The sequence below is a fragment of the Indicator indicator genome, chromosome 7, assembly GCF_027791375.1.
Source record: "Indicator indicator isolate 239-I01 chromosome 7, UM_Iind_1.1, whole genome shotgun sequence".
NCBI classification, from domain to species: Eukaryota; Metazoa; Chordata; class Aves; order Piciformes; family Indicatoridae; genus Indicator; species Indicator indicator.
In genome coordinates, this window is record NC_072016.1 from 12306757 (window position 1) to 12324391 (window position 17635).

Genomic DNA, 17635 nt, shown 5'->3' on the forward strand with positions numbered 1-17635 from the left:
ACTGCAAAGCTTCCACCAGCATGTCCACACTCCGTTTGTGCTGATGAGAGTACATCCCTGCACCCCACGAGGTGCTCCTGCGGTCTAGGACCTGCAGTAAGGGCCACAGGAGGTAACAGCGCCGAAAGGGACTCTGAGACTGGTCAAACCGGGTTAACAGAATGGAGCCAGCCCATAAGCCACGCACACCAGCCCCCTTGCTCCTCCTGGATGGGGTGGGCTGGACCGCAGCTGGCTCAAATGACCCGAGTTTGGTTTCTTCCCATCCCTCATGTCCTCCAGGCAATTTTTTGTGTGCCCGCTCCGGAAAGCCGTGCAAGCCCAAACATAGGCTGTTACTCGGCACTCAGTCCTGCCCTGCGGCCGTGCCGGGAGAATGCAAGGCAGCTCAGGACGCCCATCCTGCCTTTCACCCCTGAAGGTATTTTTCGTTCACCCTTTCCTGCCAAATATGCGTGTCACTCCATCGACCGCACACGGAATTTTGCTCCACGAAGCCCTACGCGCTGCCGCAGAGGCATCTCCCACCGCAGGGCGGACTCACAGCTGGGGTCAGGGAGCCTCGGCCGGGCGCTGCCTCTGCAGCAGCGCTGTCCCCGCTTCCCGGGTGATACAGCAGAGGCCCCCATCAGCCGCCAGAGACCGCCGCGCCCACGTGTGCAACAGAGCCGGCAGCGGGGCGGGTCCGGCTGGCGCCGCGGGAAAAAGCGCGGCCGCCACGCCCCAGTTCGGCGCTTCCCGCCAGTGACGCCGAGCTGCTAGGCGGGACTGACCCTTCGCGCCGTCGCCGTCACAAAGATGTCGGTGAAGCTAACTGCGTGACCGTCTTCAAGATGGCTGCCCGCCCGTTTGCGGCTGGACTTCCTCTCAGGTCGGTGTCTGCCGCTTGGCGCGCCGCTGGCGGCGAAGGGGTTCACTCCCGGCAAGCCCTGCGTGGGGTGGGGCGACACGGCATGGTGGCCGCCGGGAGCTGTAGTGTGAGGTGGGCTGCGGTCACGTGCCGCGCCCGGCAGTGGCTGCGCTGCGAGCGGAGGCACCAAGATGGCGGCGCTGCGGGGCGGAGCGGTGTCCGCCGCGGTTAAGGCTGGGGTTGGCGGCGCCGCGGCTGGGGCCGCTCCGCGAGGGCTGGTGGGCGGCGGAGCTCCGCGAGAGTCGACCCTCCGCACCGGCAGTCCCCTGCAGGTAGGCGACAGCGGAGCACGGCGGGCTGCGCCGTGACACGTGGAGGCCGGGGCGGCTCCCGCGGCGGCACCACCACGTGTGCCGGGAGCGGGCCTGCCGCGCCGGCGGCGGATGGGGGGCTCTGGAGTGCGCTGGGGGCGCCTCTCACATAGGCCGAGTGGGGCGACTAGTGTTTTCTAGTCGACGCGGGGTGGTGGCGGCGGCATTGAGGTGGTGGCGGTGGCACTGGGGTTGGAGGGTCCCGGCATGGTCCCCAAGATCCGCCGGGGCGGTGGTCTCGGTGGCTCCTGCGGGAGGTGACACCTAACCCCAGGGTAGTGAGGTCTGGGGGAGGCACCGGCCGGGTGTGCCCCTGCGGTCCCTCCATTCCAGCGCTGCTCTCCGCCACCTGCGATCGTGCCGGGGGGAGGGGTCGGTCGGTTTGGGATACCGACAACCACCAGTTTCGGTGATAGGAGCTTCTGGTGGAGGACGTGGGGTTCTCCTGCCCGCTTCGGGATGGGGGAGCTTCCCTGAGCTGCAGTAGTGGTTTTTTTCCGAGGGTAGCCTTTCCCGCTTTAGAGTGCAGTACTGCCGCCCTTGCTCAGAGTCCCTGCCACTGCCGGTGTCAGCAGCCCCGGTGGGACCCTGCCGGTACTGGGCTGGGGGCGCTGTCTGTGGATGCGCTGCTGTCTGGCCGGGGATTGCGGTGCTGCAAGCACCCCTGCTCAGGAACTGGGGGTACCAGCGTTGTGCGTTTAGGACGAGCCGCATCTTTCAGCCCTTTTTAAGGTAGTCCTTCCTGGTAGGGGTACAGCCTCAGGGGCTGCGGGGGTAGCCTTGCACCCCCGCCTCGGGCAGGGAAACGCTTAGCCTGTCTCATCTCTCCCTAACACAGGGGGAGCAGTCTGCGTTTGGGGAAGAGAGGTGTGTTCCTCCAGCCTGATGCTTCCTGAAAGCAGCAGAGAATTCTGGAGCATCCCATGCCAGTGCCATGCTGGCTGGCTTGAGCTCCCACAACTTTTTGGGCTTGCTCCATGCCCGAGGAGGCAGCAGTCCCATGCTCTTACCAGCAAGTGGGACCAGGTGAGAGCTGCCTTGGCAGCCTGCCTGTGGCCAGAGTGGTAAGGTCATCTGTTTGAGGTGTGGCCCTGGCATAGTACACCGGGTGCATGTGTCACCAACACGATTTGGATGGGCAGATGCCAGTGGAGGTCTCGGGCGTGCCTCCTGGATACCACAGCAGTGTTTGCTGCTCTGGTTCGGCGTGCAGGATCTGGTGACCATATTCAGGCTTTCTCCATCTCGAACTGTTGGCTCAAATTCTGACTTCCCATGTGCTCAAATCTCTCTGGAGCTGTGGGCATACTCCCTTTTTCCCTAGGTTCTTGGGCACAGCATGGCCTAAGCCTGTCTTTGAACATCCCCATGACATGTTGCCTCTTCCCTACTGTGCTGCTGAGCATAAAACAAGTATAGGTTGCTGGGGGGCACAGAGGCTGTGCCCCCTGGGCTGTAGGCGACCGGGGTCTCTGACAGGGAAGAGAGCAGACAAGGTTGCAGGAGCAGGCTGAGTTGTTTCATGCCTCTGCCTTTGATGCACAAGTGGCAGGGTTGAAGGAGGTGCCAGGCCCCAGGTGGATCAAAAGGAGTCCTGGAGGAATACAGCCTAGTTCACTGGTGACTCACAGCTGTGGGACTCCTTGTTGCAAGATGCTGAGTCAAAGGAGTTCAGGAGGCCTTGGGAGATCACCTGTCCACCCTTGCTCCCGGGCTGTGAGAAGGAACTGTGGGAAAAGGTAGTTTGAGTGGGAGGATTTTACTTTTCCCCCCAGACAAGTGTCCAGCACCAGTCACAGCTGGAAGCCTCGTATTAGATGCTGCTTTTGGGGAGAGCCGGTCTTGTGGCCAGATGGGCAGGGCCACGAAAGCCGGGGACGTCCCTGGACCCTCTTGCTGTCAGCAGGCAAGGGTGAGCCGGCCCCCGCGTACCTCGACTGCGGCGGCTCCCCTGCAGCCCTGCCTCTGCTTGCCGGTCATCGCTGACTCAGGCTGCACGCCGGCGCTTGGCCGTGCTGGGCGTGTGAGCTTAGATGCGCTTCCCCGCTCCTCTCGGTACCTCCCGGAGGACTGGCCGGGAACTGCAGCCAGGCTGCGCCGTACGTGTCTGCCGGCGGGGCTCTGCGCCGGGTGCTGACCGGCAGCCAGCGCCGGCCGAGGGAGGGGCTGGGGGTGCTGAGCGGTAAAGCTGCACTGGAGCCTGATCTGAATGGCGGGGTGGAGTAGTGCGCACTTGTCACCTGCGAGCTCCCCTTACAGGCAGAGAGCCCTGGGAAAAAGTGCCTGAGCTGTCGAGCTGCCTGCCAGGACCCGAATCACTGCAGGCTCCTGCTCCTCGGGGCTGCTGTGTTGGCATGCAGTAATAGGCTGGCGGAATTTGGGGTGGGTGGGTATGTAGGGGTTCTGGCTTTGATTCCCTACCTGATCTAGGATCACCCAGGGCAGCTAGAAGTGCCTGCTCTGTCTGACGGGGACAAGATCCTGAAGAGCCTAACAGACCAGGGTTTTGGGGCATGTGAATTTGGTGCTGCTGTATTTTAGTGAAATGCTTGGTCTCCCTCTGGTGCAGCTTCCCTCTTGCCAGAAGAGGATTTCAAAGTAAAGGCAGATCTTGTACAGGAATGGGGGACATTTTGTCCTGCTTGAGCTCAGGCTTGTGCAAGCTGTGGTACCTACATGAAATATGGGTGAGCCGCATCAGATGTGCATCCTTCGAAGTTGAGCCCTGTGCTGCTCCAGGGTGGGGACAGCTCACTGCCTGCTCCCAGCCAGCTTTGGGATGACTCTGTCCTTGGTGCGCTTATCTTCCCTGCTTTCATGGTCTTTGCCTATGCTCATCTGTAAACAAAAATGCACATGCTGTCTCGTGCCAGCGACAGGCCTGCGCTGTGCCCGGCTCCTGGCAGAGGCTGCGTGTCCGACTGCTGCAGCCTGTACTCTTGCCCAGCATCTCGCTTAACCTGGGTTTAAGGGTCACCTAGCAGTTCTGGGCTGCATGGGCACCATAGAGTGCAGTGCAAAGACCTTTCTGGCATTATCCAAACATCCTTAGAGCTGGCTGGAGGACTGGAAAGAACATAGGGCTAGGAATTTGAAGGAGGAAGAGCAACAAAGCTGCCTTGGTCCTGTGCCCTCTTGTATCTCCTGTAGCAGAAATGTTGGTGTAGGGCTCTGGCAGTAGCAGCCCAGCTGCATCTCTGTTGCCGACTCCTGCAATTCTGTTATGAATTTTGTAATGTTTTGGGACTTATTTGAGGCAGAGTCAGAGGAGAGAGTGACAGTCCATGGGGTAGGGGCAGCCTGCCTGTCCCCTCCCAGTCCAGCATGAGTGATGTGTGGTGTTGGGCAGAGCCTGGTAATTGCTGGGGTTTTATTGATTCATCTTTCCCAATCATGTAACTGTAGAGGGAATTGGGCAGGAGGTTTCAATGTGGTAATTAGAAGGGTTTCAGGCTAAAAGTGGCACTGGGCTTTGTGGAGCAAGGGGTAGGCTGTCTCAAAGGGGGGAAAGATCTGCTGTGCTATCCTCTGACCTGCAGCACAACTATCAGGAGCCCACAAGTGCTGTGGAGATCAGTGCTGGTAATAGTGCATCGCAGAGTGTTTACCTGGCTCTCCATGCTTCACAGTGCTTTTCCCTCAAGGAGGATGACCTGAACTTAACATCGCTGGAGGCTGAAGAGATCCTGGGAACGATGCAGAACTATCTGGACTCCTCTGTGATCTCCATCATTGAGGACTTTTCTCTGAGTGAGGTAGGAGCCCACGCCAGAGCCTGCTGTGGCTGTGGGATGGAGAGGGGTGGTGGTAGCATCCCCCTTGGTCAGGTCCCTTGGCCATGCCCCACCACTCTCTGAGTCTGTCCCTGTCCTTGCAGCAGAGCAAGGCCTGTCTGGATGCACAGAACGAACTGTCTCTGCTGAATGCCATCGCTGAGATCCTGGACAGCACACACGATGAGGCTTTGTCTCCCTTTGACACCATCATGGATGCAGAGCTGCTGACTTTGCCTCGGGAGAGGGACAATCCCTCAGTGAGTTGCAGGGTAGAGCCAGCCTGACCCCAAAATGAGTGGGAAGATGCTCTGGCAGGGCTCTGCTAGGTCCTGGCATAGGCTTGTCCTGAGGTGATAAGACCTTGGTCCCCAGCACTCTGAGATGGTCCATCTGACCAGCAACATGAGAAGGGCTGAGCCAGCCCTGAACACTCCCAGGGCTCCCATGTGGGCTCAGAGGGCCATGATTTTACCTTGGGTCTTGTGCAGAGGTCTGGGGAGCAGCATGTATCCCTCTGCTTGATCAGCTGTGGCTGTGTGTGCCATGGGTGAAACAGGGCTGAGTTTGCTTCTGGGGTCTGTGAGGTGATATGTGTGGCCACTTTGGGGCTGGGGGCATCCTGTTCCCTCCAACAGCATAAACCTGCTGCTGCCTCATCTTCTACCTGTCTCCTCTGCAGTTTGAGACGTTTCTTAGCCTATCCCATCCATCCCTAGAATGTGAGAGCACTGCCCTGGAGCAGCCCAAGGCTCTCAGGCCTCTCAGCAGCAGCAGCATCTCTGTGCTTGGGAAGGTGAATAGCTGAGCAAGGGAAGCTGAAGGAGCAGTGTTAGGGTAGATCTGGGCTAGCTGTGTCCCTGCTGCTGCTCTTCAGCCCCTGCCTTCCTGCCTGGCACAGGCATCCTCTCCTAGAAGCAATGCTTTTGTAGTGCACTGGTGGCAGTGGGAGCAGGGCCTGCCCTGTCTGATGGGACTGGGGATTCAGTGGATGGGCCTGAGGGGTGGCAGGTTTCCAGCTCTACTGTGTCTTACTGGGAGAGTCGAACGTCTTCCAGCTTTCTGTTTGCCATGGGGCTTTGCTGCAGAATTGCAGCAGACCCACAGATGGCTGTGCCTGTGGGTGCTCAGGTGAAAACCCAGGAGCTGACACTTGCTCTGGTTCCCCTTCCTAGCCCAACACAGACCTGGCTTGGGACCATGCTGCTCACAGCCTTGAGGACCCAATGCTGATGAAGAAGCAAGTCTGCAGCACCCCGAGGGCAGAGAGGAAGGTGGGCTGGCACCGGGCCCGAGAGCAGCCCCTGCCGCAGCGCAGTGATGGGGAGGAAGAAGAGGAGGAGGCTGCCTTCAGCCGAGAGCTGGGCAGCAGCATGGAGGCTGGAGAGTTTTGTGTGAGAGAGGCTGGGGCGGCACTGGAGGAGCGTGAAGACCCCTGCATCATCAATACTGGTGATGTGTCCTTGAGCGAGCTGGTGAAGTCCATGCACCCATACTGCCTGCCCACCTTCACTGTGTGCCTGGATCCTGATGCTGAGCCTGTGGCCAAAGAGCTCCTGAGTGGCCCTGTCATGCTCAAAATCGTGCTCAGTGAAGGGGAGAGCATGGAGATCCCCATGGTCGTGCAGTCCTTGTCTCCCAGCTTCCCCAACCTGGAGTCCCAGCTCCTAGGAGCAGAGAAGAGTACTGGGCAGTCAATCCCAGAGGACCAAGAAGAGCTGCCAGGAGTTCCAGCCCAGAAAAATGGAGTGGAGAAGGAGAAACTGCCCGAGAAGGAGCCCTCCTGCACTACACCGGAGAACACGTCCCCACTGGAGACAACAGCACCCATAGCCTGCATCCCTGACAGCAGCTCTGGGCACAGCAAGGAGGCCCTGGTGAGCGGTAAACGTGAAGGCTCAGAGAAGGGACGTGGGCGTGAGAGAGCAAGGAAGAGTCGGAAAAAGAAAGTGAAGGAGGACCAAAGCAAGCAGGCCAGGCCAGGCAGGGACTATGTGGCCCACCAGCTCCGCTCGCCTGGCTCTGGACAGCCCCCAGGCCAACCACCTGCTAGCCGGCGTCGGGCAGCATGTCCCTCTGTCCAGGTCTCAGACTTCCTGGCACAGCAGCTGGAGCGAGCCCGGAAGGAGGGGCAGATGGAGCTGCGTGGGGAGCGGCCACCGCGGCCTCGAGGCAGGCCCCGGAGCATGGCAGAGGCCTCCCCGCGTGAGAAAGTGCAGCAGGAACCGCAGGAGGAACCAACAAGAGAAACGGTGGCTGTGACCGTGGAGAAGGCTGAGGCTGTGGTGCCTCTGGAGAAGACTGTAGCAGCTGTGGTGGAGCTACCAGCAGCTGGGTGTCTGGGCCCTGCAGATCAGGCTGAGGGCGGGAGAGATGCACAGCCAGCTGCTGGACAGAGCAGTGGGGTCTCGGAGGCTGCCTCTCTGCTTCCAGAGCGAGGCATGCGGCTGGAGCCCTCCCAGAGCCTACCAGCAGCAGAGCCAAGCAAGGGCCTGCCCAAGGAAGCCAAGCCCAAGGCCTTGAGCCTGCGGGAATACCGCATCCGTATGCTGCACCGCCAGCCCAGCCCGGGCAGCAGGAAGGACTCTGAGAAGCAAGTGGCCAGCAAGTGGCCCAGCATCCCTGAGCCTCCAACAGAGCTGGCAGAGATTCCATGCCTGGTGTCACCTGTGCATCCCATCACTGAGGCAACCAGTGCTCAGAAGAGCCCGGAGAAACCCACCAGCCCTGCTGATGTCCCTTCTCCTACTGGCAAAGCTCCCACCCCTCTGGCTTCAGCTCCTGCACCTGCCACTGCCTTAGCACCTGCTACAGCTCCACCACCCCCATCGACGCCAATGCCTTTTGTTGCACCAAATGTGCCCCCAGCTGCTGGGGCAGCCCCCACTGGGGTGCCACTTGCCTCTGCCGGTGCTTATGCCCTTTACCCAGCAGTGCCTTCCTGGCCCTGCTTCAGCCCACAGCCCGTGGACTGCCGTGGTTTGCCCCTGCCACCCAGTGCTGGCTCCTCCAGTGCTTTTCACATGGTGCCTGGCCTCCCACCTCCAGCCATGGCCTGGCCCCCACCAGCCATGCTGCCCCCACCTCCGTTTGGCCCCAGTGGACCCTATGCCACCGTAGGGTGGGCACCACCATCCTACTGGCCAGTAATCCCCATGCCACCTCCACCTCCTCTGCCATATGGAGACCCTGGAGCAGCACTGCAGGGCACTGCTCCCTTCCCAGCTGGTGGCCACCCTGGCATGGCTCTCCTGCCCTCACAGCCTCCCACAGCCCGTGTGCTCAACTGCCCAGAGCCACTGGCCTTCCCAGCTCAGCCACCCACCACTCTGAGCAGCAAGATGGGGGCTGCAGGTGGCCCAGCCAGGCCGATGACCAGCAGGGTGTCAGACCCCAGGAGGCAGGCACGGCTGGCAGGAGAGAGCTTTCTTTCAAAGGGCCTGAAGGTCTCAGCCCCTGCCCAGCTCACAGCAGTCCCATCAGTTCCTGCTGCCCAGCCCACCACAGTCTCTCCTGCAGTGCCAGCCCAGCCCATGGCAGCCTCTCAGATTGCCCTCACCCAGCCTCCAGAGGACTCCCAGGCTGCAACCTCCACCAAACTCCTGAAGGTCCCTTCAGCTGCCATCCATTGCCCTGCTGAGGTGTCTCCTGCCACTGGCCTTGTTGAGGAGTCCCTTGACACCTGCCCCAGAAAGGAGGTTGCAGGGCCAGACAAGAAAGCAGTGGAGAAAGCCCTGCAGGAACCCAAGGCAGCTGCTGTGCTGGAGCTCCCCAGCAAAAAATCCACCACCCAGGCTGTAGCACCACCACCAAAAGGGGGTCGAGAGAGCAGCCTGCCCACCAAGATGCCTGCTGCACGGTCATGGAGGCACCAGCCATTCCTCAGCCCAGCACAGCCCTGCGACAGCAGCAAGGACATTGTGCAAGCCTTCATCAGTGAGATTGGTGAGTGGGAAGACTGCAGGGCGCTGGGTTGAGCATTGGCAGCTGGCGAGGCTGCAGTGCTGCCAGCAGGCAGTTCCTGGCACTTCTGGGAGCGAGGGTGGCAAAGCTGTGCCTTCAGGCTTGCAGACTTTTCTCAGTGCTCTGCCAGGACATTGCCTCCAGTGGATGGTCTGGGCTGGCTGTGCCCAAATTGGACCCTCCTGGAATCATAGAGCTGGATGCTCCTGTCCTTGTGGAAGCTGTGGAGCAGCCGCAGGCCCTGCCACTGCTCCCCAGTATTTGTCCCATCACCCAAGGAGGCTGATGCAGGGGGAGGATGGAGCTGGGGTGCATCGCTGTGCTGCCAGGAGGGTTTTAGCTGACCTGACTTGCTGTGCTCTCTCCTTGGCCCAGGGATTGAAGCTACGGACCTGTCCAGCCTGCTGGAGCAGTTCGAGAAGTCTGAGGGTGTGTATGTGGCTGTAGTGTCCCACATGAGGCTCCGGGTGTGCCACACAGGCCTACCTTGCCTACCTCTGCTCCCTGTGGTGGAGCTGAAGTAGGGGGCTGCGGCACTGCTGCCCGCGGGCTGGTGTTACCTGCCCAGGTGCTTTGTCTCAGGGGTGTCTTTCCCCCTATCTCCTTCTTTGCCTTTGAAAGCATGCAGGGGTCCCCAGGGGAGCTGAGGAGGTGGTGAAGAGCCTTGGAAGGAAAGGGAGCAGGGAGCTGTGTTTCGGGTGCTGTGAAACCACTCCCAGTCTGTGCCCACAGTGCGCTCTGTCCATATTCCCCACCTTCCATATGTAGGGTCTGTCCCCTGACCTCCAGCCCCACCTTTTTCCACCTTCACCCACTCACTTTCTTTTCAGCCAAGAAAGAGGAGACTCCCATTCAGCCCCCTGAGGACAGGCGGCCAGCAGGGAACTCTGGGTGAGTACTAAGCTGGTGTCCCAGCATGGAGGCTGGCAGAGGGCTGAGCTCTGCCTTTGGTGGGGGCATGAGGCAGATCTCAGTCATGGCAGGCTCTGAATTGTGCTTGGTGGTTCTGTCTGCTGGCCCAAGAGAGGTTGAGCTCCTCACTGGGCTGGGGGTCAGGGTTGGGACTGAGGGGAAAAATTTGGGGGAAGCAGTGATAGACATGACTGGGCTGTCCAAGTTTCATCCTTGAAGCATCCTTGAAGATGCTCTGTCCCACCACAGGCATGGGGACTGGGGCTGGGCTTTGGCTGCCACATTTGACAAAGGTTCTTCCCTTTCTCAGGCCTGAAACCCAGCAGGACAGGAAGCCCATGGACAGCCTGCAGGCTGCTGAGCTGGTCAATGTGGCAGGTAATGCCTGGGGCAAGGTGGGGGATTCCACCATCTTCTGGTGGGGTCTGTCATGGGACTGGGGTGGAGTTCTCCAGGGCTTATAGGAGGCTGGGCCATGAAGGAGTCTCAGCCAGGCAGCTTGCAGTAAGGGCCTGCTCTTGAAAATCCTCTGGTGCTCTTGCAGGCCTCACCCCTCCAGCAACGCCCCCCCACCAGCTCTGGAAGCCGTTGCCTGCTGTCTCACTGCTGGCCAAAGCTAAGGTGCCTGGGTCTGCGCTCCAGGAAGGGCCCCAGAAAACGGCCAAGCTGGTGAAAGCCAAGCCGCCACCCCCAGGCAAACTTCAGGGGAAGAGCCTGGTGCCAGCCCCTGCCAGCTCAGCCCCCAGCCACGTCTGCTCGGGAGACCACGACTACTGCCTCCCGGGTACAGCGCAGCCGGAGGGCAGTGGTGCCGCTGGCACGCGGCCCCCTGCTGAGGGTGGCTCCCACTGGAATGTCAAACACCACAGGGACATCATTATCAAACCCATCTTCTCCTTACCCAAACGGACGCTGGACGAGCCCAAGCCCACCCTGCCAGCCCCCACCACCACCGTGGGGCCCAGCCAGGAGTCCTTGGGGACATCTTGTTTAGCTCCCCTGGATTATCGGACTAGCATCCCTAACAAGGCCACCACTGAGTGCAGCAGTCCCCCCACCTCGGTGCTCCTGTCTCCATCTGCTTCCCCTTGCCGGGACCAGAAGATGCAGACTCCCAGTGCCCAGCCCTGTCAAGCTGCTGCCAAGAGGTCTCTGCGTTGCTATCGGAGACCCCAGGACTCGCCCAGCCCCTCTGCTGGCAGCTGGAGGGCTGGCCGGAGCCGTGCCAGCCGCTCTTTCAGCTCCAGTTCGGATGGAGCTAGCGAGTCCTCATCTTCATCCTCGTCCTCCCGATCTCGGTCACGATCCTTCTCCCCACCACCCAAGCGGTGGCGAAGGTAAGCAGTGGAGTGTGTCTCCTTGCTCCTTGGGTCTCCTGGCAGGTGTCTTGCAAGTATGCCCAGACACTTTATGGACCTACTGAAAGACACTATGTGATCTTCTCAGTTGCATCCTGTGATAGGACTAGGGGTAATGGATATAAACTACAGCACAGGAGGTTCCACCTCAACTTGATGAAATTCTTCACTGTGAGGGTCACAGAGCACTGGAACAGGCTGCCCAGGGAGGTTGTGGAGTCTCCTTCTTGGAGACTTTCAAGACCCATCTGGATGTGTTGCTGTGTAACCTGTGCTAGATTCTATGGTCCTGCTCTGGCAGGGGAGGTGGACTTGATCTCCAGAGGTCCCTTCCAACCCCTAACATCCTGTGATCCTTTGATCTTTTTGTCCTTGTGGCCCTTCTGAGGGGGTTCCTGGCTCAGACTGAGAGAGCTGCTGCAACACCTACCAGCATGTGTCTGTCAGAATGCCATTTCTGGGCAGGTGTGTGCGTGCAAAGAGCCACCACTGAGGCAGGTTTCCTTACTCCTGGAACACCATGGTACGAGTCCTTGGCTGCATCTTGGCTTTTGGATGCTTTTTCTGGGATATTGCAGGTGTTGGTGTTTGTGCTGTGAGACTGGTGCAGCCCTAGGTCTTGAAATGAGAGGAGCCACAATAGAGCTCTCCAGGGAGCCACTGGAGGCAAGCAGAGAAAATCCTGTCTGGCTTGGCTGCCTTAGGGGCTCCCCGTGCTCCTTACGGAGGTTGCTGCATAGGAAAATGGGGCAGCTTGGTCTCTGCAAGTTGTGGGGTTTTTTGAGCCCTTGTGCATCCAAGTAGTGCACAGCCTGTCCCAGTTAGGGAGGAGGCACTGGAGCTCTTCCCTGGGTGTTCAGCCAGTTCTGGAGGTGTTCTAGGTCACTGGGCCTGAAGGGCTTGTCAAACCGAGGCCCCTCCATTGGTGATCAACAGGTAAGGAGGGTGGAGCTGGAAAGGGCACATGCACAATGCCATGCCTCAGGGATGTGCAGCTCAGAGGCTTGGCCTCTCTGGTATGACTTTCCAGCAAATGCAGCTGGTCCTGTGCTGGGAAATGTCCCCACAGACTGTGTCATCCTGACCTGCTGTCCCCTAGGAGAGTATGTGGCAGCACACCTGCTTGGGGTGGAGGAGACAGGGGGATGGGGTGGGGGGGACCACCCATGGGCAGCATATTTAGAGAGGGACCCTGCTGCTGGCTGGAGGCAGCCCAGCTTGATCCCAGAGGTGTTTCAGTCCTGCTGCCCTGAAGCTTTGCTTGGCCTTGACGGAAAAGCTCTTGTGGGCAAGAGGCTGTGGGCACAGAAGCTCGATCCTGTCCTTGTGCATGTCATGGCCTCCATGTGGTTGGAGGCACTTACAGTCTCCGCTTAGATGGCTGTTGAGTGCCATGTGGGTGTGAGGGCTCCAGTATCATCCTGTGCTCTGTGTGGGACACAGCACAGCAGCCCCAGCATCTTCTGGGCCCTTGTCTAGTCACAGCTATGGGCTGTGTGGTTCCCCTGTGATTATTTCTTGCTCTTCAAAGGCTGTTGCAGTTGTGAGCTTACCACTTTCTTGTCACAGTGATGTTTGGAGTCAAGTGGAGTAAAGTCTCTGTAGCATCATTACTGCCCTGTCAAACTTAAGGCAGTTTTCCATAGCCCAGCTCACCCTGGGGATGATTCTTGCTGTGTACCTTGGGGAGCATAGAGGGCTGCTTCTTGTTCTGAGCCTTGTGGTGCTGAGCATGGGGAGGGCTTGGCACTGAGCTGTGTCTCCTTCCTCCCAGGTACCGCTCAAGATGTTCCCATAGCAACTCCTCCCGCTCCAGCTGTGGGTCATGTGGCAGGTCCCGGGACAGGTCCTCATCCTCATCATCAGCATCCTCCTACTCGTCCAGGTCCACATCTCGTAGCCAGTCCCACTCTCACTCTCCCTCACCATGCAGGAGGAGTAACAGGCAGAGAAGGTGAGTGTGACCACTCTGCAGGGGTGTGTGAGCTTCCCCCAACCTATCTCCTGGTCTCCTATGTTCTGGGCAGGGGTGGACCTGCTATTTCAGTATCTCCGTTGTATCTGGGATCACTTTTGTCTGGCCCCTGCCATGACCCTGTAGCTCATGTGTCTGGTTTCTGCCCTGCCAGATACAGTTATGATGCACGGGACCACTACCAAAGGCAGAGGATCCTCCAGAAGGAACGTGCAATAGTGAGTGCTGGAGGGCTGCGAATCTAGAGATGAAGATTTGGGGGTCCCCAGCCCTTCCACCGCTCTGGAAAGCTGTGGGGGTCTCAGCCTTGCAAGCAGTATTACTGGGAGGTTCTGGCCATGGTGTGGCATGATGGGTGGTAGTGCAGGGAAGGTGCTCTATTGGGAGGCCCTGCTCACCAGGAGGGCTTGGAGATGCCAAGTACCCCTGTTCCCATCTCATGGGATGATGCATCCTTGCCTACAGGAAGAGCGGAGAGTGGTGTTTATTGGCAAGATCCCAAGCAGGATGACACGGTCGGAGCTCCGGCACCGCTTCTCTGTGTTTGGAGACATTGAGGAGTGCACCTTGCATTTCCGCTCCGAAGGGTAAGAGCTGTGGGGCCATGGAGCCTTCCCAGTGATGGGCCCCAGTTGGCTGTTCTTTCCATTCCTCAAGAGGAATGTGTAGACCAAGGAGGGGTGAGCCATGCTGTGCTGCTGATCTTCCTTCTCCTTCTTTGGCTCCAGGGACAACTACGGCTTTGTCACCTACCGCTATGCTGAGGAAGCCTTTGCTGCTATCGAGAGTGGGCACAAGCTGCGGCGCCCGGACGAGCAGCCTTTCGATCTGTGCTTCGGCGGGCGCCGGCAGTTCTGCAGAAGAAACTATGCTGACCTGGGTGAGTCACGCGTTCCCCAAGTTAAGGATGGGCACCCTGGATTCTCTTCTTCCCAGAGGTGTAGAGGTCTCCATCCTTGGGGGTCAGTCAAGCTTGGCTGATTAGGGCCATGTCATAGAATCATAGAATTGTCAGGGTTGGAAGGGATCTCAAGGATCGTCTAGTTCCAACCCCCCTGCCATGGGCAGGGACACGTCACACTAGGATCAGGTTACTCAGAGCCACATCCAGCCTGGCCTTAAAAACCTCCAGGGATGGGGCTTCTACCACCTCCCTAGGCAAGCTGTTCTAGTGTCTCACCATCCTCATAGTGAAGAATCCCCTCTGAATCTACTCATTTCTGTTTTTGTTCCATTCCCCTTAGTCCTGTCATTACCTGACACCCTAAAAAGTCCTTCACCAGCTTTCTTGTAGGCCCCCTTAAGATAGTGGAAGGCCATAATAAGGTTTCCTCAGAGCCTTCTTTTCTCCAGACGGAATAGAATAGCCCCAACTCTGTCTGTCTTCCTGTGTCCAGGCATAACCCTGTCCTGAGGTGGGATTGAAGAGGGGCTTCTCATCCCTCCTGCACTGTGATGGACACCAGGTCCAGTCCTCTATCAACCTGACTTTGGGTCCAGAGGTTGCCATCTGAAGGGTCGTGGGAAGGAGTTGCTTGTGGTGATGGCCAGACCTTTGCCAGTGTCCCCATGATTCAAGGCAACCTCTTCCCATGTCTTACAGACTCAAACCGGGAGGATTTCGACCCGGCCCCCATCAAGAGCAAGTTTGACTCCCTGGACTTCGACACACTGCTGCGGCAGGCACAGCGCAGCCTGCGGAGGTAGCGGCAGGCAAGGCGGAGCGCCCGCCCCCGCTTTTGTACTCAAATACAAAAGACAAAGTATGGAGAGAGAGATTGAGAGAGTGATACGAGGTTTTTAAGAAAAAGAAAAAGGAAAAAAATCTGTTTTATAATCAGTATTTAAGGAGTACGGGTCGTTTGCCTTCGACCAGAGGGGCCTAGGCAAGTGGCAGCGCCAGGCTTGCCCCAGCTGTGTAATAAATGCGGATACCCAAACAGCAGCCCTGCCTCGTTGTCTCCTTCACGTGGGCTGTTCTCAGATGTGGGCTCAGTCTCTGCCCCCTTGGGACCCCTGGGGCTCTGATCTGGGGCTAAGGTTGGCCCCATGAGAAGCAGCACAGGTCAGGGACTGGGTGCAGAAGTGGGGTGTCTGGGGAAAGCGGGGCAGGACTGGGATCACCAAGGTGCTTTGAGGGGCCCTATGTCAACCCTCAAATGGCTTGGCTTAGGGTGAACTCCTCTTTGAGGACAGGCAGCACAGACGGATCTGACTGCCTCTCAGGCTCTACTGGAACAAGGATTCAGCACCCTGGCCCCTTGGTACCCGACTGGGTTTTGGGACCATCTGCACCTCCCGTGATGGCCACAGGGGGGCAGTGGAAGATCCTCCTCCTCCACCACCCTTGGCTGCGGTGGGCAGCGGTACGAGGGGCTCAGGCCCTTGGCAGGGCTCTGCCTGCTCTGAGGGCAGCATGCACAACTACCATGTCTGCCCATCCCCTTTGAGCCAGCTGTATGGTTTTGCTCCAGCTCACCAGGAGAGGGATGTCAGACATCTCATCTCTGGGTGTTCCCCAAGGCAAAGGTGTTGGCGTGACAGCAGAGAGATTACAGGCATCTGCAGCAGGCAGAGTATAGCAGGGTGGTGCTTGGCAGAGGAAGGATGGGCAGTGACAGGGAGGAGATGCAGGATGCCTGTCCAGGCCCCCCCTGTGCTGCAGCATATTGAGCAGAAGAGTGATCTCAGACAGCCCTCATGGGTGTATGCTTGGAACTGCTGACAGAGAGCCTCCCTGCACCTCATCCTGTTCTTGTGCTGGCAGCCAGAGAAAAGCGCTGCCTTGGGCTGCTCCTCGTCTGGGACAAGCCTGGAGATTCCCCAGCACAAGAGTGGGGCTGGCTTCAGGACTGGACCAGGCTTGGGCAGAGTGCAGTGGTGCCCAGCTGGGCCAACTCTCAGCTGACTCTGAGATGGGATAGCCTGCAGCTGCCCATCTAGGCTCTGCAGAGCTGAGGGTGTGTGGTGGGAAAGGACAGGCAGAGGATGGACCACCCCACCAGGATTCCTTACAGTGCCTGAGGTAGCAGGGGGCTGGTCAAAGTCTCTCCAGGCCTCTTCCTTGATGGAGACTAGTGCCCACTTCTCTAGCACAGCAGCAGGAAGTGGAATAGCAATAAACCCAGGGTGGGATGTCCAGTGGGTATGATGTAGAGCAGGGGGTTCTGCCAAGCTTATGTTCATGCTGCCAGTTGGATCATGTTCAGGCCCCCAAGGCCCTTTGAGGGGGTGTGCCTGGGGTGTGCTGCAGCAATCTTAATGTCTGGGATTCACACAGTGGCTGGAGCCCACTAGTGCCCTCTCTGCTTTCCTGGATGGAGAAGGATGCTCCTGATTCTGCTTACACACTGGTGACTTGTGCTGCTCCATAGGTCCAGCCAGGGAGGCCTCTGCAGTACCCTAGGTATGTGGGGTGCAGTGAGGCTGCCAGTGGTGTGAGCACTGAGGCAAGCTCTCACTCTCTCCTCTTCTGCCTGGTCCTGGACTTTGCACAAGGGAGGGTCCAAGGAGGTGGCTGCAGGTGAAGGTGAGAACAGGACTTGGGGGTAAGGTAGTCAGGGAGCTGTTAATCAGTAATGCAGCTCTTGCTAGGGACAGAGACAAGAGGGTGCAGGAGGAGGAGGTGAAAGCCAGGGCCTGACAAGGACTCAGAGGGGAGGATGCAAGTGTCCCTTTCTGGGAGTCTGTGCAAATCCATTTTACTGCACCACACAGGCAGTCCTCCTGCCCAGGACAGCTGGGCCTGCTGTGGTTCTGACAATCATCTCCCTGATCTCTGAGCTGCCACAGGAGCACTGAGGGCTTGTGGATCCAAGTAAGAGTGTTGCAGAGGGTGTCTGTTCAGTGAGCTGCAAAAACACCTGCAGTCTGATGCAGGTCTGTGGAAGGGTTTGTGTGCCCAAGAACTGGGTTGGTTCCTCCAACTGCTTTAGATGTCCTGAAAGTTTCTTCATAGCCTTTAATTGAACCTCTGCTGTAGCTGTGGGGGCAAGTGGGAGCTGGGAGTGTCATGGGAAAGCTGGAGCTTAGCATGGGGGACAGTCTGCTGTCAGAACGACCCTTGGGGGATGTGGACCTGAGGTAGATGCATTTGGGCAGCTCTGTGAGCATGGCATCACTCCAACTGCAGCGCAAACAAGGCTGTGTCCTTGTGTTTCTGGGGCTGGGCTCTGCATGGTCCCCTCTCCTCACTCCAGTGGGCAAGGAAAGGCAAAGGGTGTGAAAGCATCTGTGTTTCCAAAAGAAATTAACAGCCTGCTGTTGTGCGCTATAAATCTGGCAAGTGTTAGAGGCTGGCTTTGTCCCCACCGTGTTACAGTTTAATGGCTTCCGTTAGCAATAACCTGGCCCTGTGTTCTGGGGTTATTGATTTAAGGGCTCTTGTGGAGGGGGTGAGAGTTGCAGAAAGGTGTTTTCCTGCTGCCCAGCTG

General features: G+C 58.6%; 1 protein-coding gene across 1 annotated transcript in view; it reads left to right on the top strand.

The window, feature by feature from the left end:
- The window catches only part of PPRC1 (PPARG related coactivator 1), a 17525-nt gene extending 2616 nt beyond the window's left edge, over window positions 1-14909 (top strand). The window contains 15 exon segments of the mRNA XM_054382360.1: window positions 312-740; window positions 834-1182; window positions 4851-4976; window positions 5102-5254; window positions 5677-5790; window positions 6170-8939; window positions 9333-9386; window positions 9788-9848; window positions 10180-10247; window positions 10414-11206; window positions 13002-13181; window positions 13357-13420; window positions 13668-13789; window positions 13931-14082; window positions 14806-14909. Coding sequence (XP_054238335.1) covers window positions 312-740; window positions 834-1182; window positions 4851-4976; window positions 5102-5254; window positions 5677-5790; window positions 6170-8939; window positions 9333-9386; window positions 9788-9848; window positions 10180-10247; window positions 10414-11206; window positions 13002-13181; window positions 13357-13420; window positions 13668-13789; window positions 13931-14082; window positions 14806-14909 — 5539 coding nt within the window.
- The last annotated feature ends 2726 nt before the right edge of the window (window positions 14910-17635 follow it).